The sequence below is a fragment of the Ahaetulla prasina genome, chromosome 2 (assembly GCF_028640845.1).
Source record: "Ahaetulla prasina isolate Xishuangbanna chromosome 2, ASM2864084v1, whole genome shotgun sequence".
NCBI classification, from domain to species: Eukaryota; Metazoa; Chordata; class Lepidosauria; order Squamata; family Colubridae; genus Ahaetulla; species Ahaetulla prasina.
Window position 1 is genome coordinate 134,311,492 of NC_080540.1, and position 20,338 is coordinate 134,331,829.

The following is a 20,338-nucleotide window of genomic DNA, read 5'->3' on the forward strand; positions in this document are numbered from 1 at the left end:
CAGTTGCCATCCTATGCAGTCACAGTATCCTGTGAACATGTGATTGCCATTTTCAACTTCCTGACGGCTTCTCCATTGACTTTCTTGTCGGAAGCTGGCAGAGAACAGAGAAGAATAAACATAAATTCTATTCTCTCCAATCCAAATTTTTTTACTACCGGTTCTGTGGGCGTGGTTTGGTGGGCATGGCAAGGGAAAGATACTGTAAAATCTCCATTCCCGCCCCACTCGAGGGGGAAGGATACTGCAGAATCCCCATTCCCACCCCACTCCAGAGGAAGGATACTGCAAAATCCCCATTCCCACCCCACTCTGGGGCCAGTGAGAGGTGGTATTTGCCGTTTCTCCGAACTACTCAAAATTTCTGCTACCGGTTCTCCAAACTGCCCAAAATTTCTGCTACTGGTTCTCCAGAACCTGCTGAATTTCACCCCTGCTCCCCCCCCCTACTGTTGAGACAATAGTTATTTGGCCCTTTTATTGTTAGTCTTGGGCAGCAGCAGTTGACATAACAGTTCTTCCTAACCTGGGAATAACTGATTGCTGAATTATACACTCACTCCTGTTGTCCAATTGGCCCAAGACATTTTAGTTCTCAAATAAGACAATCCAAATTATACACCTGTGTTAAATGTAAACGCAATAACAGAGGGCTTTAATGTTGCTTTAATGTTATTACAAAGCACAATGTGCTTTAATGTTATTACAAAACCTGCTACAAGCACTAGCATCCATGCAAACCAATGAAGACAGGTATGATTGGACAAATGCCACAATTACATAAAATGCTCACTTGCCTTGGGACATCTGGTACACGTACAAAAATCATCCATTCATGTTCACGTTGTCATTGTGCCCTTCCCTGGGCCAATATGCTGCCCAAATGGTGGTTGCCTTAAAATTTTATTTCCACATTTTTTATAAAATAATAATATGAGTATGTAAAGATCAGTATCTCAAAGGGAAAAAAATTAAGACAGACCAACACTACTTCCACTCGAAACTTGACCACAATTAATTGGGTTCCACTTCCTTGTCTCTAATATTTTCTAAACATAAACCTGAAAGTAGAACAAGCAATGATAAGACAAATCTGGGATACTACTATTATGAGGAAATTCAGAAAATAAAAATTTGTGAAGGCTCTCTAAGGTAAAATGAATATGCAAATACTGTGTTGTTGCCACCTAGTGGTAAAGGCATAAAGTGTAGTTTCAGGATAATTGCCATATTGAAGACAGTACTGGTAATCCTCAATTTACAACAGTTCATTTAATGACCATTTAAAGTTACAACGGCACTGAAAAAAGTGGCCTATGACCGTTTTTCATGCTTATGACTGTTGCAAGATCCCCAGGGTCATGTGATCAAAATTCAGTTGTTTGGCAACTGGTTCATACTTATGACAGTTGCAACCTTCTGACAAGTCAGTGGGGAAGCCAGATTCATTTAACAACCACGTTACTAACTTAACAGCTACAGTGATTCGTTTAACAACTGTGGCAAGAAAAATCGTAAAATGGGGCAAAACTCACTTAACAAATGTCTCGCTTAGCAACAGGAATTTTGGACTCCACAGTGGTTGTAAGTCAAGGACCACTTGTATAGGAAAGACAAAAAGTCAGCAATTCTGCCACCTTACTGTATTAGTATAGTATACACACACACACACACCGGGTTTATGAATATTGTGGAATTCATAAGAGATAAAGCCAATTGGCCTGTGGTGAAGGGATCAGACTAGCAACCAAAAGACTGAGTTCTGGACTTGCCTTGGGCACAAAACCAGCTGGGTGATCTTGGACCAGTCCTTTTCTCTCAGCCCTAGGAAAGAGGGAAACGGCAGACCATTTCTGAAACAATATTGCCAAGAAAACTGCCAAGACTAGTCCAGCCAGTCACTAGAAATCAAAAACTTAAGGTACAAAAAAAAAATTTAGGACTAAGAATTTCATCCCTTGTTTTTAATTTTTATTATTTTGGATACTGGCTGTATATTAGATACAATAAAATATTTCAATTAATTATGTTCCTTGTGGAACTATAGTTATTGATCCAGATAATTTAATTAATTTAATTTAAATGTCTTAAATACTGGTAGTCCTTAACTTGCAACCATTCGTTTAGTAACTTCAAAGTTACAACAGCACTGGGGGAAAAAAAGACTTTTGACCTTTTTTTGACACTTATAACTACTGCAGCATCCCTATAGTCATGTGACCAAAATTCAGGGACTTGGCAACTGGCATGTATTTGGATTGTCCTGGGATCACGTGATCACCATTTGTAACCTTCCCAGCCAGCTTCCAACAAGCAAAGACAATGAGGGAAGCCTGATTCACTTAATGACCAAGTGAGTTGTGTTTTTTTTTTATTTGAATTTATATCCCGCCCTTCTCCGAAGACTCAGGGCGGCTTACATTGTGTAAGGCAATAGTCTCATTCTATTTGTATATTTTACAAAGTCAACTTATTGCCCCCCCAACAATCTGTGTCCTCATTTTACCTACCTTATAAAGGATGGAAGGCTGAGTCAACCTTGGGCCTGGTGGGACTCGAGCCTGCAGTAATTGCAAGCAGCTGTGTTTTAATAACAGGCTATCTTACAGCCTGAGCCACCACAGCCAAGAGATTAATGTGATTTTACCACCTTTTTTTGCCACAGTTGTTAAGTGAGTCATTGTGATTCACTTAACAACTGTGGCAAAAAAAGTGGTAAAATGGGGTAAAACTCACTTAACAACTGCCTTGCTTAACAACATGTTGGGTTCTATTGTGATAAATCAAGGACTATCTATAGTTGAATTTTTGGTTTCTATTTTTTTTTTTTTTTGAAGTGAATGGGCACCCTTTTGCAAAATAAGCCACTTGTAAAGTAAGATTAATAGATGTCATTTTAACACAGTTTGCAGGCATCTTTATGCTTTAGAGGGACCTGAGGCTGAACTCATTAACTGTCTCCCTTGTCTTGCTTTAGTCTGCGATATCCAAGGTGTAGAATTATGGATGATCATTAGATGACAGCAGAGAATAGCACCAATCTCTATATCTTGTTCCAATCTAATGTCCAGATCTGCAGTCTATATGGGGTAGCCCTAGTCACAGATTGTTTTTGCTCTAAGGATTGTTAAGTAAGATTTAGAAAATTACCAATTCACTTTGTTCTGGGTCACCATGAAAATGTCACTCCTAGCTTATTATCACAAAACAAAGGAAGAGATAAGGCACCTTGCCAATTATGCAAAATTATTTCCTGACTTCATCAGAGTGCTATTCTTCAGCTTTCCTGTGTTTGTCTAGACTCAAGGAAGCTGGAATGGTCATCAGGCCATCTCCACCTCCTGTGCTAACATGTATATCCAAGGTCATAATCTGATGCACCTGTCAGATAAAATGGTATTTGAAAGTAGTGAAAACCACTTGTCATCAATTGAAATGAATCTCCATTAGCAAGTTTATACTCCCTACCTTCAGAAATTTCCTACCTTGCCAGAAGAGCTGTCCACCGTTTCTCTCCCCATCTCCCGCTCTGGGTGCTCCAACATTAGATGTTTTTAAGAAAAGATTGGACAACCATTTGTCTGAAATGGTATAGGATGTCCTATTTAGCCAGGAGACTGGAGTAGATGATCTCCAAGATCCCTTCCAACTCTGTTCTTCTATCTATCTATCGATCCATCCATCCATCCAGTGGTGGGCTGCTGCTGGTTGTAACAACCAGTTCGCCCCGAACTGAAAATATGAGCACACTAAATGTATGCTAAACTATACCGTATTCGCTTGGTATGGAGTTGTGTAAACCTAGCCACTGTACTTTGTAAGCCAAGTTTTCAGCTTCGAACTTCGTGTAAATTCAGTAGTTGCTCATTCAATTATTTGGCCTTGAATAAAGTACGTCCTTACTTTTTATATAAACTAAATCACTGTGTACTTCTTTTGTTTTTGGTTTAATAGATAAAGTGAACCCAGCCACTGTAACATGTATCTTAGCAAGCTAGGCAAAAGCAGCCTTTTATTCAATGAGCCATGATTTGATACGGTGTCCAAGCCTGGCAAAGGCAGGGACGGCTCCTGAAGCACCTGAGCAGAGTCACCTGAACTGCAAGATGAGCAGCAAATAAATTTGATAAATGAGGGGTCCTTGGTGCTCTCTGAGCTTGTTTATTTTCTTGCAGACATTTCATTACCCTAACTAGGTAACATCATCAGTTCTAGTCTTCGGTAGATTAGATAGATGATAGATAGATAGATAGATAGATAGATAAGATAAGATTAGATAGATAAGATAGGTAGGTAGGCATGCAGACAGGCAGACAGAGAGTGAGCAGTTGTTCAGAGAAAGAAGAGACGTAGTGAAAGGGTGACATCTGCAGCTAATCATGATGATGATGATGTCAACGTAATGGTACCTTCTCTCTTTTGGAGAATCTCATTCAGCTTTACCTAAGGACAAATTTCTTGGTCTTCTCCTTCCTCTCAACCCTCTTGCATGTTTGTTTATTTGTTTCTTTTGCAGTTCCATCCTCATTCCTTCTCTTTAAGCAAACTTCCTCAACATCTGTGTCTTGGATTGGTCACTCCATTTTGTATTCACCCAATAGCAGTTTCAGTTGAATCAGTATTTCCAATCTGAAACAAACCAAAACAATACAAGGACAAGGAAAACTATAGTTGAGGCCCAACAGTTGCTGTCAGGTACAGAGTGAGTTCATACAGCACGTTGTTAAATTAAAATGCCGTTTGCCCTTAAAAGAGTAAAAGCTTAGATAGCTTTTAAATAGCTAAAAATGGTTCTGAGACCTCCAGTCTTGCACCTCTGGCATTGTGGATTGTGTGAATTGTATCAATTGTGGTTTATTCAGTTAACTCTAACTAAGCAAACTAGTTAGCTTAGTAAGGTTGCATGAGCACAGTCACAACTAGGCTAGATTTACTGATATACCACCCACTAAGCTAAAATGTGGTGAGTTTGTAACTCAGTACAAAATCCAGCAGGTATTATTCAGAATTTTTGTCAAATCCTGATAACTGGATTAATTCATTAATTCATGATTCAGTTAAGTATCGGTTGGCATATACATACAGATACAGTACAAAACAATGTTCTAATCTTACAAATGATATTTTTTCAACAAGCAGCTAAATCAGCAGGAAATACTGTCTTTCAGTAAGCTCTTTTGAACAGGTAAGCAGAATTCTGCATGACTTGTTTTACGATCATTTTGAGATAAGTACTATATGTTAAAATGTGGTCAGAGTCACAAGCAGCTCCTTTTAAGTGGTCCCAAAGTCCCTTCAGTTTAGCGCTCTTATATTTGTGTAGATACAGTCCTAAACCCTAAACTGTCCAGAGATCTGTAAATAGTGGAATAGGCAACTGAATATACCATGATTTGCAAAGTACAGTTCATGGATCTCTAAACAGCAAAGAGTCGAAACAAATAAATCAGGTTAAATTTGGCGTAATGTGTAAAGGCAGCCAATGGGCTTTCCCATGAATCATGTTGATTGTTTGGGTGCTCAGGTAGTCCTCAACTTTTTGGCACAATTGGAGCCAGAATTTACACGGCTGTTAGGTGAATTGTGCCAAATTTTACAATCTTTTTGCCATGGTTATTAAGTGAATCACTGCATTCATTAAGCGTACACATAGTGTAGGCTGCCCTGAGACTTCGGAGAAGGGCGGGATATAAATGCAAATAAAATAAAAAAAGTGAATCACATGATTGTTAAGTGAATTTTGCTTCCCGCATGACTTTACTTATCGAAAACTGGCTGAGGTTGTAAAATGTGATCCTGTGATCCTAGGACGCTGCAGCTGTCATATATACATTCCAGTTGCCAAGAGTCCAAATTTTGATCACATGACTATGGGGATGCTGCAACAAGATCCACCACTGTAAGTCATTTTTTTCAATGCTGGTGTAAATTTGAATGGTCACTAAACAAACGATTGTAAATCTAGGACTATTTGTAATATGCCATGAGTTCAGCATTTTGACAGAAAAGTATAAGCAGTATACCTCTAATGCAAATATGCAATATATCTGTATTTTTGCATTAGATGTCTTTCCCATCCTTGTTTCCTGTTGGATTACTTGCCTTTTGCCATTCAAATTGTTTTAGTTTATTTCTGCCCCAAAGATGAAAGGGGTAATACACGAAGCTGTCCTGGAAGTAGCTAAAACCAGCTTCTCATTCCTACACACCCCATGCAATTCATTCCATTCTGGATAAGTCTATTAATATAGTCTTCTATTTATATGCTGGCCCTTTACAGCACAGAGTTGAGACCTGCAGCTGTGCAACTGAAACAAACTTCCTACAAGTCACTTGGGAAAAAGTGATCAGTTGAGACAGAGAAGAAAAGTAAGAGGAGTGCAGCCAGGGTGCTTGGTGTGCAGAAGCCAGCAGGGCAGGTTTGATGGATTGTAACTGCAGCAGAGACAAAGACAGGTCAATACTTTTACTGCAGAGGCAAATCCATCTCAAAAAGCTGTCAGAAACACGTACTATGCCTGCCGCATAAATAACAGCCAGCAAAGATTTGGGCAGAGAGGATACAGAGCTTTTTCTCACGGCACTTCCTGCTTAGCCTCTGAGCTTCTGATAGGACAAGGACAAGGGAAACCAGATCCAACCACTGAAGGGAATCTAGGACTTCTGATCCAGCAATGGAGAGATCAAGTAGGACATACCTCAACGTGGATGCAGTGGCCTCTTGGGTGGGAGCTGCTCGACTCTTGCAGGCCATGTTTGGATGTACTACATTCAGCCTTGTGGCCCACCGAGGGGGATTCAGCGCGGCCTATGGCTCTTTTTGTATATCGGTCTGGTGCTTTTGCTTTGCCGTCACCGTCTTCATCCTCACCTGCGAGTTTACTCGCCTCCATAGCTACCTAAGCATCTCCTGGGGGAATTTCACAGCTGCCTTTGCCATGCTCGCCACTCTCATGTCCATCACTGCCGCTGTGATCTATCCACTCTACGTCCAGTTTGACTGCGATTCCAATAGTTGCGAGGTGAGAAACTTCCGCATTGCCAGTAGTGTTTTTGCAGGGCTTCTGTTTTGGGCATATGCCGCAGAAGTATTTTTAACTAGGGCCAAGCCAGGCCAGGTGACAAGTTACATGGCCACAGTTTCAGGCCTCTTGAAAATTGTCCAGTCCTTTGTAGCTTGTATCATCTTTGGCGCTCTGGCGAAGGACAGCCAATACAATAAGTATGCAGCTACCCAGTGGTGTGTGGCTGTTTACAGCTTCTGCTTTGTGGTGACTGTGGTTGTGGTGGCTCTCAACGTCACAGGAAAGACAGCAACACTGAAATGCCCCTTTGAGCACTTTGTGGTCGTTTACACTTTCGTGGCTATCCTGATGTATGTGAGTGCTGCAGTGATATGGCCGGTTTTCTGCTTTGATCGTAAATATGGCTCTCCACAACGTCCCTACCAGTGTTCCCGAGCCATGTGTCCATGGGACAACCAAGTGGTCATTGCGGTATTCACCTATGTGAACCTAGTACTGTACATGGTGGATTTAGCATACTCTCAGCGTATCCGCTTTGTCTCAGCTCGCTAATGCTCAGCTCTGATGCTACAAGAATCTTAAATGACTTCAAAAATCAGAGAGTTGGGATCCATTACAAAGCTAACAGTGACACACAAAGTATGAACTTGAGGTGCATCCATGGGGAAAAATGGAATGATTTGAAAAAAATATGTAATGTGGTCCGATGGGCCATAGATGAAACATTTTCAGTATTCTAGCTCACAGACAGGTTTATTGTAACATCCAGTTCTCTTAGACCTAATACTACGAATTCAGAAATAGATTTTGAGCCGTTATTTGCTGGAAGGACTCTTGAGTAATTTAAACTTTAGCAGAAATGGAATGACAGTTCAAATGCCTGAAAAAAAGCATCTGTCCATCCTAAGATAAGTTTTTGTTGAAGAAAAACATAATACCTTTTTAATAAACCTGGTAGGTATTGTCAGCTATTTCACAGTGGGAGGGAAGAAAGACTAAACCATCATGAAGATATTTCAATTTCAACATTCCTTCAGACAAAGGAGAATTTCTGTATGCATGTGCTGGGTGGGAAGTAGTGGGGTATTCTTGTTGGGAACTGTTTGAAAAATACGTTGACATTGTAATTGACAGCTGCAACAGAAAGGCTGCTGTGCTTTCAAAACAATTACTTCCAGACTGTCCTTCTCAATCTGCAGTCCTTCAAGAATCTGAGGACACCTAAATACCTGACAGTCAGGTGGTGGCGAAAGGTGATCCCAAGATCCCAAGATACTGCAACCTTCATAAATACATGCAAGTTGCCAAACATCCAAATTTTGATCACATGACCATGGGACGCTGCAATGGTCATAAGTGATCATAAGTGTGAAAAATCGTCATAGGTCACTTTTTTCAGGGCTGTTGTAACTTCAAACGATCACCAAAGAAATGGTTGTAAATTGAGGACTGCTTGCATTGGGACAATAAGTCCCAGAGTTTCCAGATATAATGAGTACGTTGTGTGCCTTGTCATTTAAAAAGGACCTGTATAATTTTATAATGAATTCAATTAATTCAATTTCTTTTATGTACACTGAGAGCATATGCACCAAGACAAATTCCTTGTGTGTCCAATCACACTTGGCCAATAAAAAATTCTATTCTATTCTATTCTATTAAGTGCCTGTTGCTTGAAATATGCTTGTTCTTAAATTACAATTAAGAGGTCATTTGCAAAAACAATCTTGATGCAAATAATAATACAATAGTTGATATCCTACAGTGTGAAACAGTATTTAAATAAATTTATTTTAAAGAAATTGATGTGTTTGTCCTAATGGTTTATGTTAAATGTGTGTGAATAAATTATTTGAATCCAGAATAAAAACGGCTAATTAGAAAAAAAAATCTATTAAAAAATCTAAAGCACAAGAATTTAAACAACCAGAACTGAACTCTGATTGAATTGCTGTTTGTCATTTTTGGGCTTAACCTTGACATTGTACATGTCAGTTTAATAGGGAAAATACTACTTTAATGCTGGCAGATTTAAGGATAAAGTCCTCTCATTCATGGATTAGAAATAATACGAAGGTAATGATACTAGGTGCAAATGAGTAAAGGCCCACAGAAAACATTTAAGGTTCAAGCTGCTTTCTTTCAAAACTCTTGTTATCAGTATAATAATGTTTATATAAATAAATACATACATATGAACATTAATGCATGATAGAAGGCTCAGAATCCTTGCTTCACACACTAGAATTAGTGGTAGCAAATTAAGAACAAGTGTGCATTTTAAAGTATGTTTAATCCAAAGAAAAACAAAAGCAACACTGCTCATTCATTGATTTTCAGCCAATGCAATAATTAGTTTCCTTAATCAATAGCTCTGATATGTGTGAGTGAATTATCTTGCCTTCCAGTCAGGCTCAGCCTTGAGGATGGATCCAAAACCATACTATTCACACTGATGATCCCTACATTGGGGCCCAAGTGAGGAATTTACACATTTCCTAGTCCACTAGATTTTTTTTTTATTGTGTTGATTAATGTTAATCATGGTACCTTTCTACAGTATATTGCCTAGGAAAGTTATAGGCACTGTTTTATGATAATTCTGCTCCTTCCTACCTGGATAGTTTTGGCAAATGGTTATGAAGAAGGAGTTATCAGCCCATGGTTATTTTGGTCAGCGTTTTCACAAGTATGGCTTTCTCCCCCATGCTAGTTAATATTTATTGGGGGAAGTCACCATTAATTTGGGATGAGCTATCAGCTTTAGAGTTGGCAGGCAATCAATCCTCTGAAGCAGACAAGAGAGAACATATTCAGAACAGATGACGGCAGACTCAGATTATAAAGGGCCAGACTATAGCAAGTCATCTAAGTCCCATGACAAACTAACAACTTTGAAAGACTGAGCAAAGGCAATCTACTTGACTAGTTGAGAAGCTAGGACAACCGTGTCCTTAGCTGAGTTACACCCACAGCTAGGGCTATTTTGGAGTCTCTGCCACAGTCCTGCACTTTGTTGGAAACAGCTCTCCAGTATCAGCCCTGTGTTTCTCTATGCCTGCTCTGTTCTTGAAGTTTAGACTATCATTCAGAGTAATATGTGGAAGTCTCTTATATTTGTATCCTAGATGGACAGACTACTCCTCTGGTGTTGCCTTACACCATTCTTGCACTGTTGGCTGTCTGCCTCCCAGTTCTGCTAGTTATCTCTTGCTGCTATGATTGTAGACTGGAGCCCTGGACTGTCAACGTTAGTCTGTATTTGCAGACCACCAGTTCTATGTGTTTCTACCAGGAGAGATCTCACATTCCTCCTATTTATCCTAAAGTATGTGAGCAAGAGCTCAGCCAAGCATTCTACCTGCCATTTTATTTAGAATTATAATTCCATCATTAAATCAGTGTGATCATTTAGTCTAAAATGGAACATCTCTTCTGACTAGATTCGTCCATCCATTTTGTACAACCATCTCAGGATGGGATGCTTAGATTCTCCTCACAAAAGAGCTCAAGCAATCTCAGCATGGTTCCAATACTGGACAAACTGACCTTATAATCTCCATTCCAATCTGCTGTCTTTCCACAAAGTTGTGAGAAAAGATTTTTGTTCCAACATGTGCTTGAGCACTAATAGTGATGCTGGGAAACTGTTCTGAGTTTAGTTTTATACTGAAATTTTATTGGATGTTTCAAAGTATAAGTTAGTAGTAGTTTTACTGGGGAATTTGGTTTATATGGATTCTCTGTATTATATATTGCAAGCCATCTAGAATCTGTGTTATGGGGCAGCATATATGTGATTGTAATAAACAAATAGAGCCAGTCCGTGATTTAACATCAGTTTGTTTAGTGACCATTCAAAATTACAAAAATTAAAAATGGAAAAAGTGTCTTAGGACCATTGCAGGACCACTTAGGACCATTGCAGCATCCACATGGTTATGTGATCAAAATTCAGATGCTTGGCAATTGAGTCATATTTATGAGGTTGCCTCGGAATCATGTGATCACCTTTTGCCACCTTCTGACAAGTAAAGTCAATGGGGAAGCCAGAATCACTTAACAACCATGTTACTAACTTAACAGCTATAGTTAAGTTAGTAACACTTTAACAACTGTGGCAAGAAAAGTCATAAAATGGGGCAAAACTCATTTAACAGCTGTCTCACTTATCAACAGAAATTTTGGGCTCAACTGTGGTCATGTGTCAAGGACTACCTGTAAATGAAGATAAGTGAAATATGACCTTCCCTCTTAAAAATGGCACACAAATAAAGAGCAACACGATCACTTTCATTCAAGTGGCCTGAATCATGCATTCAGAATTTCAGCATCTGATTAATGAATTGGCAGAGAAGATAAATGCACATTATGGCTGGCAGAAGTGCATTTGAACTAATTTTGGAGAGAGTGATCAATTCTCAATTGTTTTGAGAAAGCACAAGATATGATTATATAATTTTTCAAGTCAGATGTTATTTTACTTTGGTGGGATGAGGGGATTACTGCAATTATAGCTATGATTCCAATTAAAAATATATAATTTGAAAGAAACATATTACACACACACACATACACACACCAGTGGTGGGTTACTCCCAATTCTATCCGGTTCTTGAGAAGTGGTGGGAGGCTCTACTCACCCGCCCTGATGTCATATTTGGCAATTTGCGCATGCACAGAAGCATGCGCACTCCCATTGCAAACCAGTAGTAAAGGTAAGTAGAACCCACTCCCCCCCCACACACACACACAAAGAGAGATCTCCAAATCAAGAATTAACTGTCTCACACCTGCTATGCTATTTAAATTGCCCTGTTGCCTTTAAAAGCATCACTGATAGTTTGAAGAATGCCATTGCATTCCTCACAGTATAAATTCCATCAGAACTCCAAGGCAAAAAGAGAAAAGCATTTGTGGAATGTTCTAAACAATCAGCTAGAAAAGTTATTCTAAGCTTTATTTCAAACAGTGATGTTAACTTATCGACTATATTATACAAAGAATTAAAGGTTGACTCAGCCTTCCATCCTTTATAAGGTAGGTAAAATGAGGACCCAGATTGTTGGGGGGGCAATAAGTTGACTTTGTAAATATACAAATAGAATGAGACTATTGCCTTATACACTGTAAGCCGCCCTGAGTCTTCGGAGAAGGGCGGGATATAAATGTAAACCAAACAAAAAAAACAAAACAAAAATAGTTCTTAATTTCTTTGAATCTGTAAAGTACTACTTTTTTTCCAAGGTTTTATTGGATCCTAAACTTGTTTGAGGTACACATCATTAAAAATTAAGGGACTAATATTGTATTACCATATAGTCTTTCTCAACCAGATGTATCCACCAGATATATTGAATTTCCCAAAATTATGTTAGCAAGAAATGCAATATATCTGGAATGAACCAAGAGAGCTGGATTTTATCATGAACATATTCAATAACATATATGAAGATGCCTACAGCTGATATGACTTATACGCTCTGAAAATTATTTGCATGAAATTGACAATGATAGTTATATTACATTTGCAGAAATCCATATAACCAATGGATGACAAGTTAAACGTTTTTGTAGTTTACATATTGTAGCCATAGTATTAAGGAGAAAAATTTTCACAAATTCTCTTCAAATATTTCTTACTTGAATACAATTTAATATACAGGTAGTCCTCAACTTACAACCATTCATTTAGTGACCATTCAAAGTTACAACAGCAGTGAAAAAAGTGACTTGTGACTGTTTTTCACCCGTATGTCCATTGCAGCATCCGATGATCAACATTTGGGTGCTTGATAACTAGCATGAATTCATGACAATTCCACTGTCCCAGGGTCATGTAGTCTTCCAATCACTTCCTTTAGTGTGGGCTGGGAGAAAGAGGAAAAGTTTGATGTATGTGGATTTAGACATCTGTTAATACTCTTAAACAGAAGTATAGCTCAGATGTACCCTTGTAAAAACAAATATGCTAACAGGTAGGCACAAGTCTAACTGGCAGTTATTATCTATAGTACTGCTTTCTCTAGTAACAACAAGAAAACCAGGATCTTTGTTTAGCAGCCTTCTTTCCAGGGCAACCTTTCTTTAGAGAATTTCAGGTTCATAATTTCTTTAATGGTGTTACTGCTATTCTTCGTACTTCCTACATCGTTCTAGTGATGTAAACCAGGACAGTTATTTGCCTATCATACCAATATAGAAACAACTCAACAGGCAGTCGGCTTTGCGACCACGGATGCTCCAGAAATACCACAATGAGCATTCCAGAGACAAGTCAGGAATGGTGAGAATATGGGAATTCTGTAGCCCTGGAGACCTTGTATAAAAATTCTCAGCAAACAGACAGGTAACAGGAAAAGAAGAAGGGAGGAACCTGGTTTGTTTTTGCCCTCACTGGTTTGAATCTAGCATGGCTTAGGGAAAGAGACTTCTGGCTGGTTGGCCCATTTGGAATTTTGGAGATGTATTGTAAGCACTAGAGATGCTATGAGTTGAGAGCTACTTTTTTGCAACGTAGCCACCATCTTATAAAGTCACAAAGCAAAAATATCAGGCGATATAGAAAGTTGTGCGAAACACCAAAAAGCGGCAAATTGATATGACCTTTTGGTGCTTCACAAGCAAACATTAGTAATGTTAGTGAATTAGAATATAAAGCTGGCTACTTCCATATTAGCATTTTTAACCATTCTATCTACTGCTTCTAAAAATCCATGCTGTATTATACTGAAGTCAAATCGTTATATCTTGTATTAACTATAATCATCTGGAACCTAGAACATAGAACCGTGATGGCAAACCTATGCCACACATGGCATGCAGAGGTGGCATGCAGAGCTCTCTCTGTGGGCACTAGCACCGTCGCCAGCTGCTCTTCTGGTTTCTGGTGTGCCAGCTGGTCTTTGTGTACGCCGGGGCCCCGGAAACTCAGAGACTAGCTGGCCTGTGTGCATGCCGGCCATCTGGTCTTCGGGTTTCCAATGTGCCCATGCGCACTGGCTAGTTGGTCTTTGCGCTTTCCGGTAACCCGGGATCCCCAGGAGTTTCCAGGGCTCCGGCATGCAGGAAGACCAGCTGGCACACACATGTGCACCGGTCAGCTAGTCTCCGAGTTGCCAGGGCTCTGATGCACCTGCACACATGTGCACGCACATGTGCGCACCAGTTTGGGCACTCGGTGCCGAAAATGTTCACCATCACTGACATAGAATAATACAGCTCAAAAGGATCTTGGGGGTCTTCTAGTTCAAACCCCTGCTTAAGCATGAGATCTATATCATCTTTTTAAAAAGCCATTTCTTTATTTGGAATAGAATAGAATAGAATTTTTATTGGCCATGTGTGATTGGACACATAAGGAATTTGTCTTGGTGCATATGCTCTCAGTGTACATAAAAGAAAAGATACCTTCATCAAAGTACAACATTTACAACACAATGATGGTCATAGGGTACAATTTAACTTAATGATAAAACATCTATTAAAACATTAAACATTAAAACATCTATTTAGGAAACATCTATTTAGGAAATGTATATTCATGATGCAACTGGAATTACAGGGGGAGTCCCCTAACACTTTGTCCTGCCTGGAACTTAAGAAAACCTTTTAAATAGTTAACATTTCACAAAAATAATGAAAAAGACTAAAAAAAACAGCATTAAGGGAAACAATAAAATAGAAAACAATAGTAATATTAGCAGACAAGGCAAAGGCAAAAAGTAACTTTGTTATGCCACAATATCAATATTATCCGGGGTGAATTGCTACCGGTTCCGACTGGTTCAGGAGAACAGGTAGTGGAGATTGGGGCTGGTTTGCCAGACTAGTAGCAATCGCTGACTGGCCACATCCCCGAACCAGTCCATGGCCCGCAGTCCTGCCATGCTTCTCTGCCTTCTAAGCGGCCTTCACAGCATCCCCAAGGTCAGCTTGTGAAGTCAGGCAAGTGGAAGGCCACGTAGAACACAGGATAGCATAGCAGGGCTGTGGGGAAAGGGAGCTAGCAGCCTATTTCCTTCCCCGCAGTCCTGCCGTGCTTGCCTGCCTGCCTTCCCAGCAGTCGCCTACCCCCCGCTTGCCTTCTGAGGTCCGTCCCGGCCTGTGGGTGAGTGGGTGGTCCTTGGTGGAAACACAGACACTGAGCTGGGACTGAGAGGGCCGGGGACACTGCTCTGGGAGGGCAAGCGGACATCCCTGGGCTGCTGCACATGCACCTGGCCCATTTCTCCAAAGGCAGAGCCCCCCACTTGCAGGGTGATCCAAAGAGGGGAGGGGGATGCTGGAGAAAAGGCTGCCTTTCACTTGTGCCTCCCATGCTGGCTCCATGGGGCTTGGGGCTCCAAAGCAGCCCACTGGATTTGCACCTGGCCATCTGCCTGCCGGCGCCTCTCTGAGAACTCGGCCCATTCACTTTCGTTTCACAGCGGGAGAAGTAAGAAAGCATAAGGCGGTGGCATGGCACATGCATGTGTGCATGTGCAGCAGCCCAGGGGTCCATGGCCCATCTGCCCTCCCGGAGCAGCGCCGCACTGCCACCTTTCGGTTTCTTCCTTTTCCCGCTGTGAAACAAAAGCGAATGGTGGCGGGGTTGCTTCTGGAGGTTGTTTCAGGCAGGTGGATGTCTGCAGTCAGGCAGGAAGGGAGGGTGGTGAATGAATGAATGAATATGAATATTTTAATTTGTATACCGCCCTTCTCCCGAAGGACTCAGGGCGGTGAACAGGCAGATAAAATACAGATACACACAATAGTTAAAAACATCCCTTAAAAAACTAATTTAAATTTGCCCAAATGTTAAAATAACATACTCCCCCATAAAATTACAAAACATTAAAAACCCATCAAATTCAATTAAAATTTAAAGATAAAAATCAGGCTAGTCCAGCCATACTAAATAAATAAGTTTTAAGTTCGCGGTGAAAGGTCCTAAGGTCAGGTAATTGTCGAAGTCCGAGGGGAAGTTCGTTCCACAGGGTCGGAGCCCCCACAGAGAAGGCCCTCCCCCTGGGGGCTGCCAGTCGACACTGTTTGGCTGACGGCACCCTGAGGAGTCCCTCTCTGTGGGAACGTACTGGACAATGGGAGATAGAGGCCGGCAGTAGACGGTCCCGTAGATAGCCCGGTCCTAAGCCATGAAGCGCTTTAAAGGTGGTAACCAATACCTTGAAGCGCACCCGGAAAACAACAGGTAGCCAGTGCAGTCTGCGCAGGATAGGTGTTATGTGGGAGCTCCGAACCGCTCCCTCAATAACCTACGCAGCCGCATTCTGAACTAGCTGAAGTCTCCGGGTGCTCTTCAAGGGGAGCCCCATGTAGAGAGCATTGCAGTAGTCCAGGCGAGAGGTAACGAGAGCATGAGTGACTGTGCATAAGGCATCCCGGTCCAGGAAGGGACGCAACTGGCGGATCAGGCGAACCTGATAAAAAGCTCTCCTGGAGACGGTCACCAAATGGTCTTCAAAGGACAACCGACCATCCAGGAGCACGCCCAAGTTGCGTACCTTCTCCATCGGGGCCAATGATTCACCCCCGATAGACAGCCACATCTGCAGCTGACTGTACCGAGGTGCCGGCATCCACAGCCACTCCGTCTTGGAGGGATTAAGTTTGAGCCTGTTCCTCCCCATCCAGACCCGTATGGCTTCCAAACACCGGGACAGCACTTCGACAGCTTCACTGGGGTGGCCCGGGGTGGAAAAGTACAGCTGAGTATCATCAGCGTACAGTTGGTATCTCACCCCAAAGCCACTGATGATCTCACCCAGCGGCTTCATATAGATGTTGAACAGGAGGGGTGAGAGAATCGACCCCTGTGGCACCCCACACATGAGGCACCTTGGAGTCGATCTCTGCCCCCCTGTCAACACCGTCTGCGTCCGGTCAGAGAGGTAGGAGGAGAACCACCGATAAACGGTGCCTCCCACTCCCAACCCCTCCAACCGGCGCAGCAGGATACCATGGTCGATGGTATCAAAAGCCGCTGAGAGGTCTAATAGGACCAGGGCAGAGGAGTAACCCCTATCCCTGGCCCTCCAGAGATCATCCACCAGTGCGACCAAAGCTGTCTCCATACTGTATCCGGGCCGGAAGCCGGACTGGAACGGGTCTAGATAGACAGCTTCATCCAGGTACTGGGGTAGCTGACATGCCACCACACTCTCTACAACCTTCGCCATGAAGCGAAGATTGGAGACTGTCCGGTAATTCCCTAAAACAGCTGGATCCAGGGAAGGCTTCTTGAGGAGGGGTCTCACCACCGCCTCTTTCAAGGCTGCAGGAAAGACCCCCTCCCACAAAGAAGCATTTGTAATCCCCTGGAGCCAGCCTCGTGTCACCTCCTGAGTAGCCAGTACTAACCAGGAGGGGCATGGATCCAGTAAACATGTGGTGGCGTTCAGCCTACCCAGTAACCTGTCCATGTCCTCGGGAGTCACATGATCAAAGTCATCCCAAACCACCTCAACAAGACGGGTCTTGGAACCCTCGCCTGGATCTACCCAATTTTGATCCAATCCGTCCCGAAGCTGAACGATTTTGTCGTATAGATAATCGTTAAACTCCTCGGCACGCCCTTGTAGGCTCGCTCCTGTTGAAGGAGCGAGCGGGTCACCCAAAACAGGGCGGCCGGGCGGTTATCTGCCGACGCAATGAGGGAGGAAACGTAGGAACGCTTCGCAACCCTCATTGCCACTAGGTAGGTCCTACTATAGGACCTAACTAGTGTCCAGTCAGCCTCAGAGCGGCTGGATCTCCAGGCACTCTCTAGGCGTCTTCTCCGGCGCTTCATCTCCCTCAGCTCCTCGGAGAACCAAGGAGCTGGTTGAGACCGATGCCGGGTCAGAGGCCGCAAAGGCACGACACGGTCCAAAGCTCCAGCCGCGGCCCGTTCCCAGGCCGCAACTAGTTCTTCAGTCGAGTCGTGGGCCAGGTGCTCGGGAAACGGCCCAAGCTCCGTCAGGAACCTCTCCGGGTCCATCAGGCGCCTGGGACGGAACCAGCGCATTGGTTCCGTCTCCCTGCGGTGGTGGGTAGCGGTCAGAAAGTCTAGACGAAGGAGAAAATGATCTGACCATGACAAAGGTTCAACAACTAAATCATTTAAAACCAGATCATTAGACCACTGGCCAGAGATAAAAATCAAGTCTAGGGTGCCTCCCCCGACGTGGGTAGGGCCGTCAATTAATTGAATCAGGTCCATGGCCGTCATGGAAACCATGAACTCCTGAGCTGCCGAAGATGCTACGCCGGCTGATGGCAAATTGAAATCCCCCATGACCAACAGTCTAGGGGTTTCAACTGCCAACCCGGCCAGCAACTCCAACAGCTCAGGCAGGGCTGTTGTCACGCAGCAAGGAGCCAGGTACGTGATCAACAAGCCCACCTGAGTCCTACGACCCCACTTCACATAGAGGGATTCACACCCAGCTATCTGAGGCACAGTGGTTTCCCTCGGCTGGAGACTCTCCTTAAATAATAACCGCCACCCCTCCACCCCTACCCTGGGCCCTCGGCTGATGGAATGCTCGGAAACCTGGTGGGCACATCTCCACTAGGGGGACCCCCTCTTCGGTGCCCAACCAGGTCTCCGTAATGCCCATAACGTCCACGGTCCCTTCCTGAATAAGATCTGAAATCAGGGGGGCTTTATTAACCGCGGACCTGGCATTACATAACATCAGCCGAAGGCCCAGGTCCCGATTACTCTGGCCACTCGGGTCACAGGAAATTCCTGGGGGGCCGGAGCACACAATCGCTCATAAACAGCGAGAGCGAGCCCCCGAAACCGGATGTGGCCCCTCCCTTCCGTCATATCTGCCTCTCCCACTTACCGTAGTAATAGCTCGACCCTGACAAACTGGAACGACACCCCTCTCCACAACCCTAGGACCTATTAAGTTACCGCCGCGAACACATGGTGGACCTAGCCCCCTCCCTGACGGGTTTTCCCCCCCCACCCATCCACCCCCCCCTTAAAATTCCCATTAAAACTCCCCTTAAAAAAACAGTTAAAACAGTTAATTAAAAATCCCCTAAGTCTCTTATTTTTGGCATGCCACCTCTCGGGGTTCCAAAACCCGTCCTCAAGATGGGCCCTCGATAGTGTAGGGGGCCAAACCCACGAGAGAGGGGAATCTCGCAGGGCAAGAAGGTCAGCCGCTGTGAATGTCCGCATAATAAGAGTCCGGCAAACAAGCCCATCCTGGACCAATCAAGATGATAATTGATAATTCCGGCAATTCCGGGTGAGCACAGTTGAGGAATAGTTCTTGGGCGGTAGATGGATAACACCGCCATGATTCAGTCAGTTTCACCAACCCCTCATTATACAGTCCCGAGGGGTGGTTAAAGGAGGAAGGGGGAAGCTGTTACACTGCTAGGCCAGGGGCATCCACTAGGCCAGGCCGCTCAGCCGCTAAGCCATCTCTCTTAGAGAGCAGAGGTGGCGGCCCCTTCTACGCGCAGTGCACAGAGGCGGCAAAAGCAGCCCCCAAGAGCCTGTTGCTGTGGAGGCGCAGTGATCGCTCAGCCAGGATGGCCTCAGCGGGGCTGCATATGCCTCTCCGCCTGTGCCATGTTCTGCTCCATCTGGCTGTGCACTACAAGTGCAGCAACCTGCTCTTCAGGAAGATGAAGGGCTACCCGCGCTGGCCCACTCGGGTAAGCGCCACCACCCAGGCCAAAGAAAAAGCGCCACAGGCTCTGTGGTGGCGTGGCCAGGCCTGGCTCTCTCGCCGCCAGGAAGTGGCATCACGGCTAAGCCTCCTTCCCCTGAAGCACTGGACTCTGTGGGCCGAGTTCCCAGAGAGGCACCGGCAGGCAGATGGCCGGGTGCGAATCCAGTGGGCTGCTTTGGAGCCCCAAGCCCCAGGGACCCAGCACGGGAGGCACAGGTGGAAGGCAGCCTTTTTTGCAGCATCCCCCTCCCCACTTTGGATCTCCTTGCAAGTGGGGGGCTCTGCCTTTGCAAAAACGGGGCAGGCGGTTTGTACGGAGAATTGGCGGGGTGGATGCATGGCCCTCCGGGATGGAGAGCAGGGCAAGAGAAGGCTCCAGGTTTGCTTGGGCACTCAAGCCAGATGGGCAGAGGGAAACTCAAAGTGTTGGGGGCTTCAGAAGGGCAGAATGTGCTTCAGAATGTGCAGCTCCTGGCTCTAACAGTGAGTGATGTCAAGTTGGCCATGCCCACCCAGTCACATGACCACCAAGCCACACCCACAGAACCAGTAGCAGAAATTTTTAGATTTCATTACTGATATTATCTGTATCTATATCAAGATGCAGAGAAAATATCTACTGCGAACTTCACG

The 20,338-nt window shown here is 43.6% G+C and overlaps 1 protein-coding gene across 1 annotated transcript; it reads left to right on the plus strand.

Annotated features, from left to right (window-relative positions):
* The first annotated feature begins 5,428 nt into the window (after positions 1-5,428).
* On the plus strand, positions 5,429-8,776 carry MYADML2 (myeloid associated differentiation marker like 2). Its single transcript, XM_058169879.1, has one exon. The coding sequence runs from the start codon at positions 6,675-6,677 to the stop codon at positions 7,575-7,577; it is 903 nt and encodes a 300-aa protein (XP_058025862.1). The 5' UTR covers positions 5,429-6,674; the 3' UTR covers positions 7,578-8,776.
* Positions 8,777-20,338: the final 11,562 nt, after the last annotated feature.

Bases quoted from the DNA above. Each gene is read 5' to 3' on its own strand.
- MYADML2 (XM_058169879.1), top strand. From the start codon at position 6,675: ATGGAGAGATCAAGTAGGACATACCTCAACGTGGATGCAGTGGCCTCT.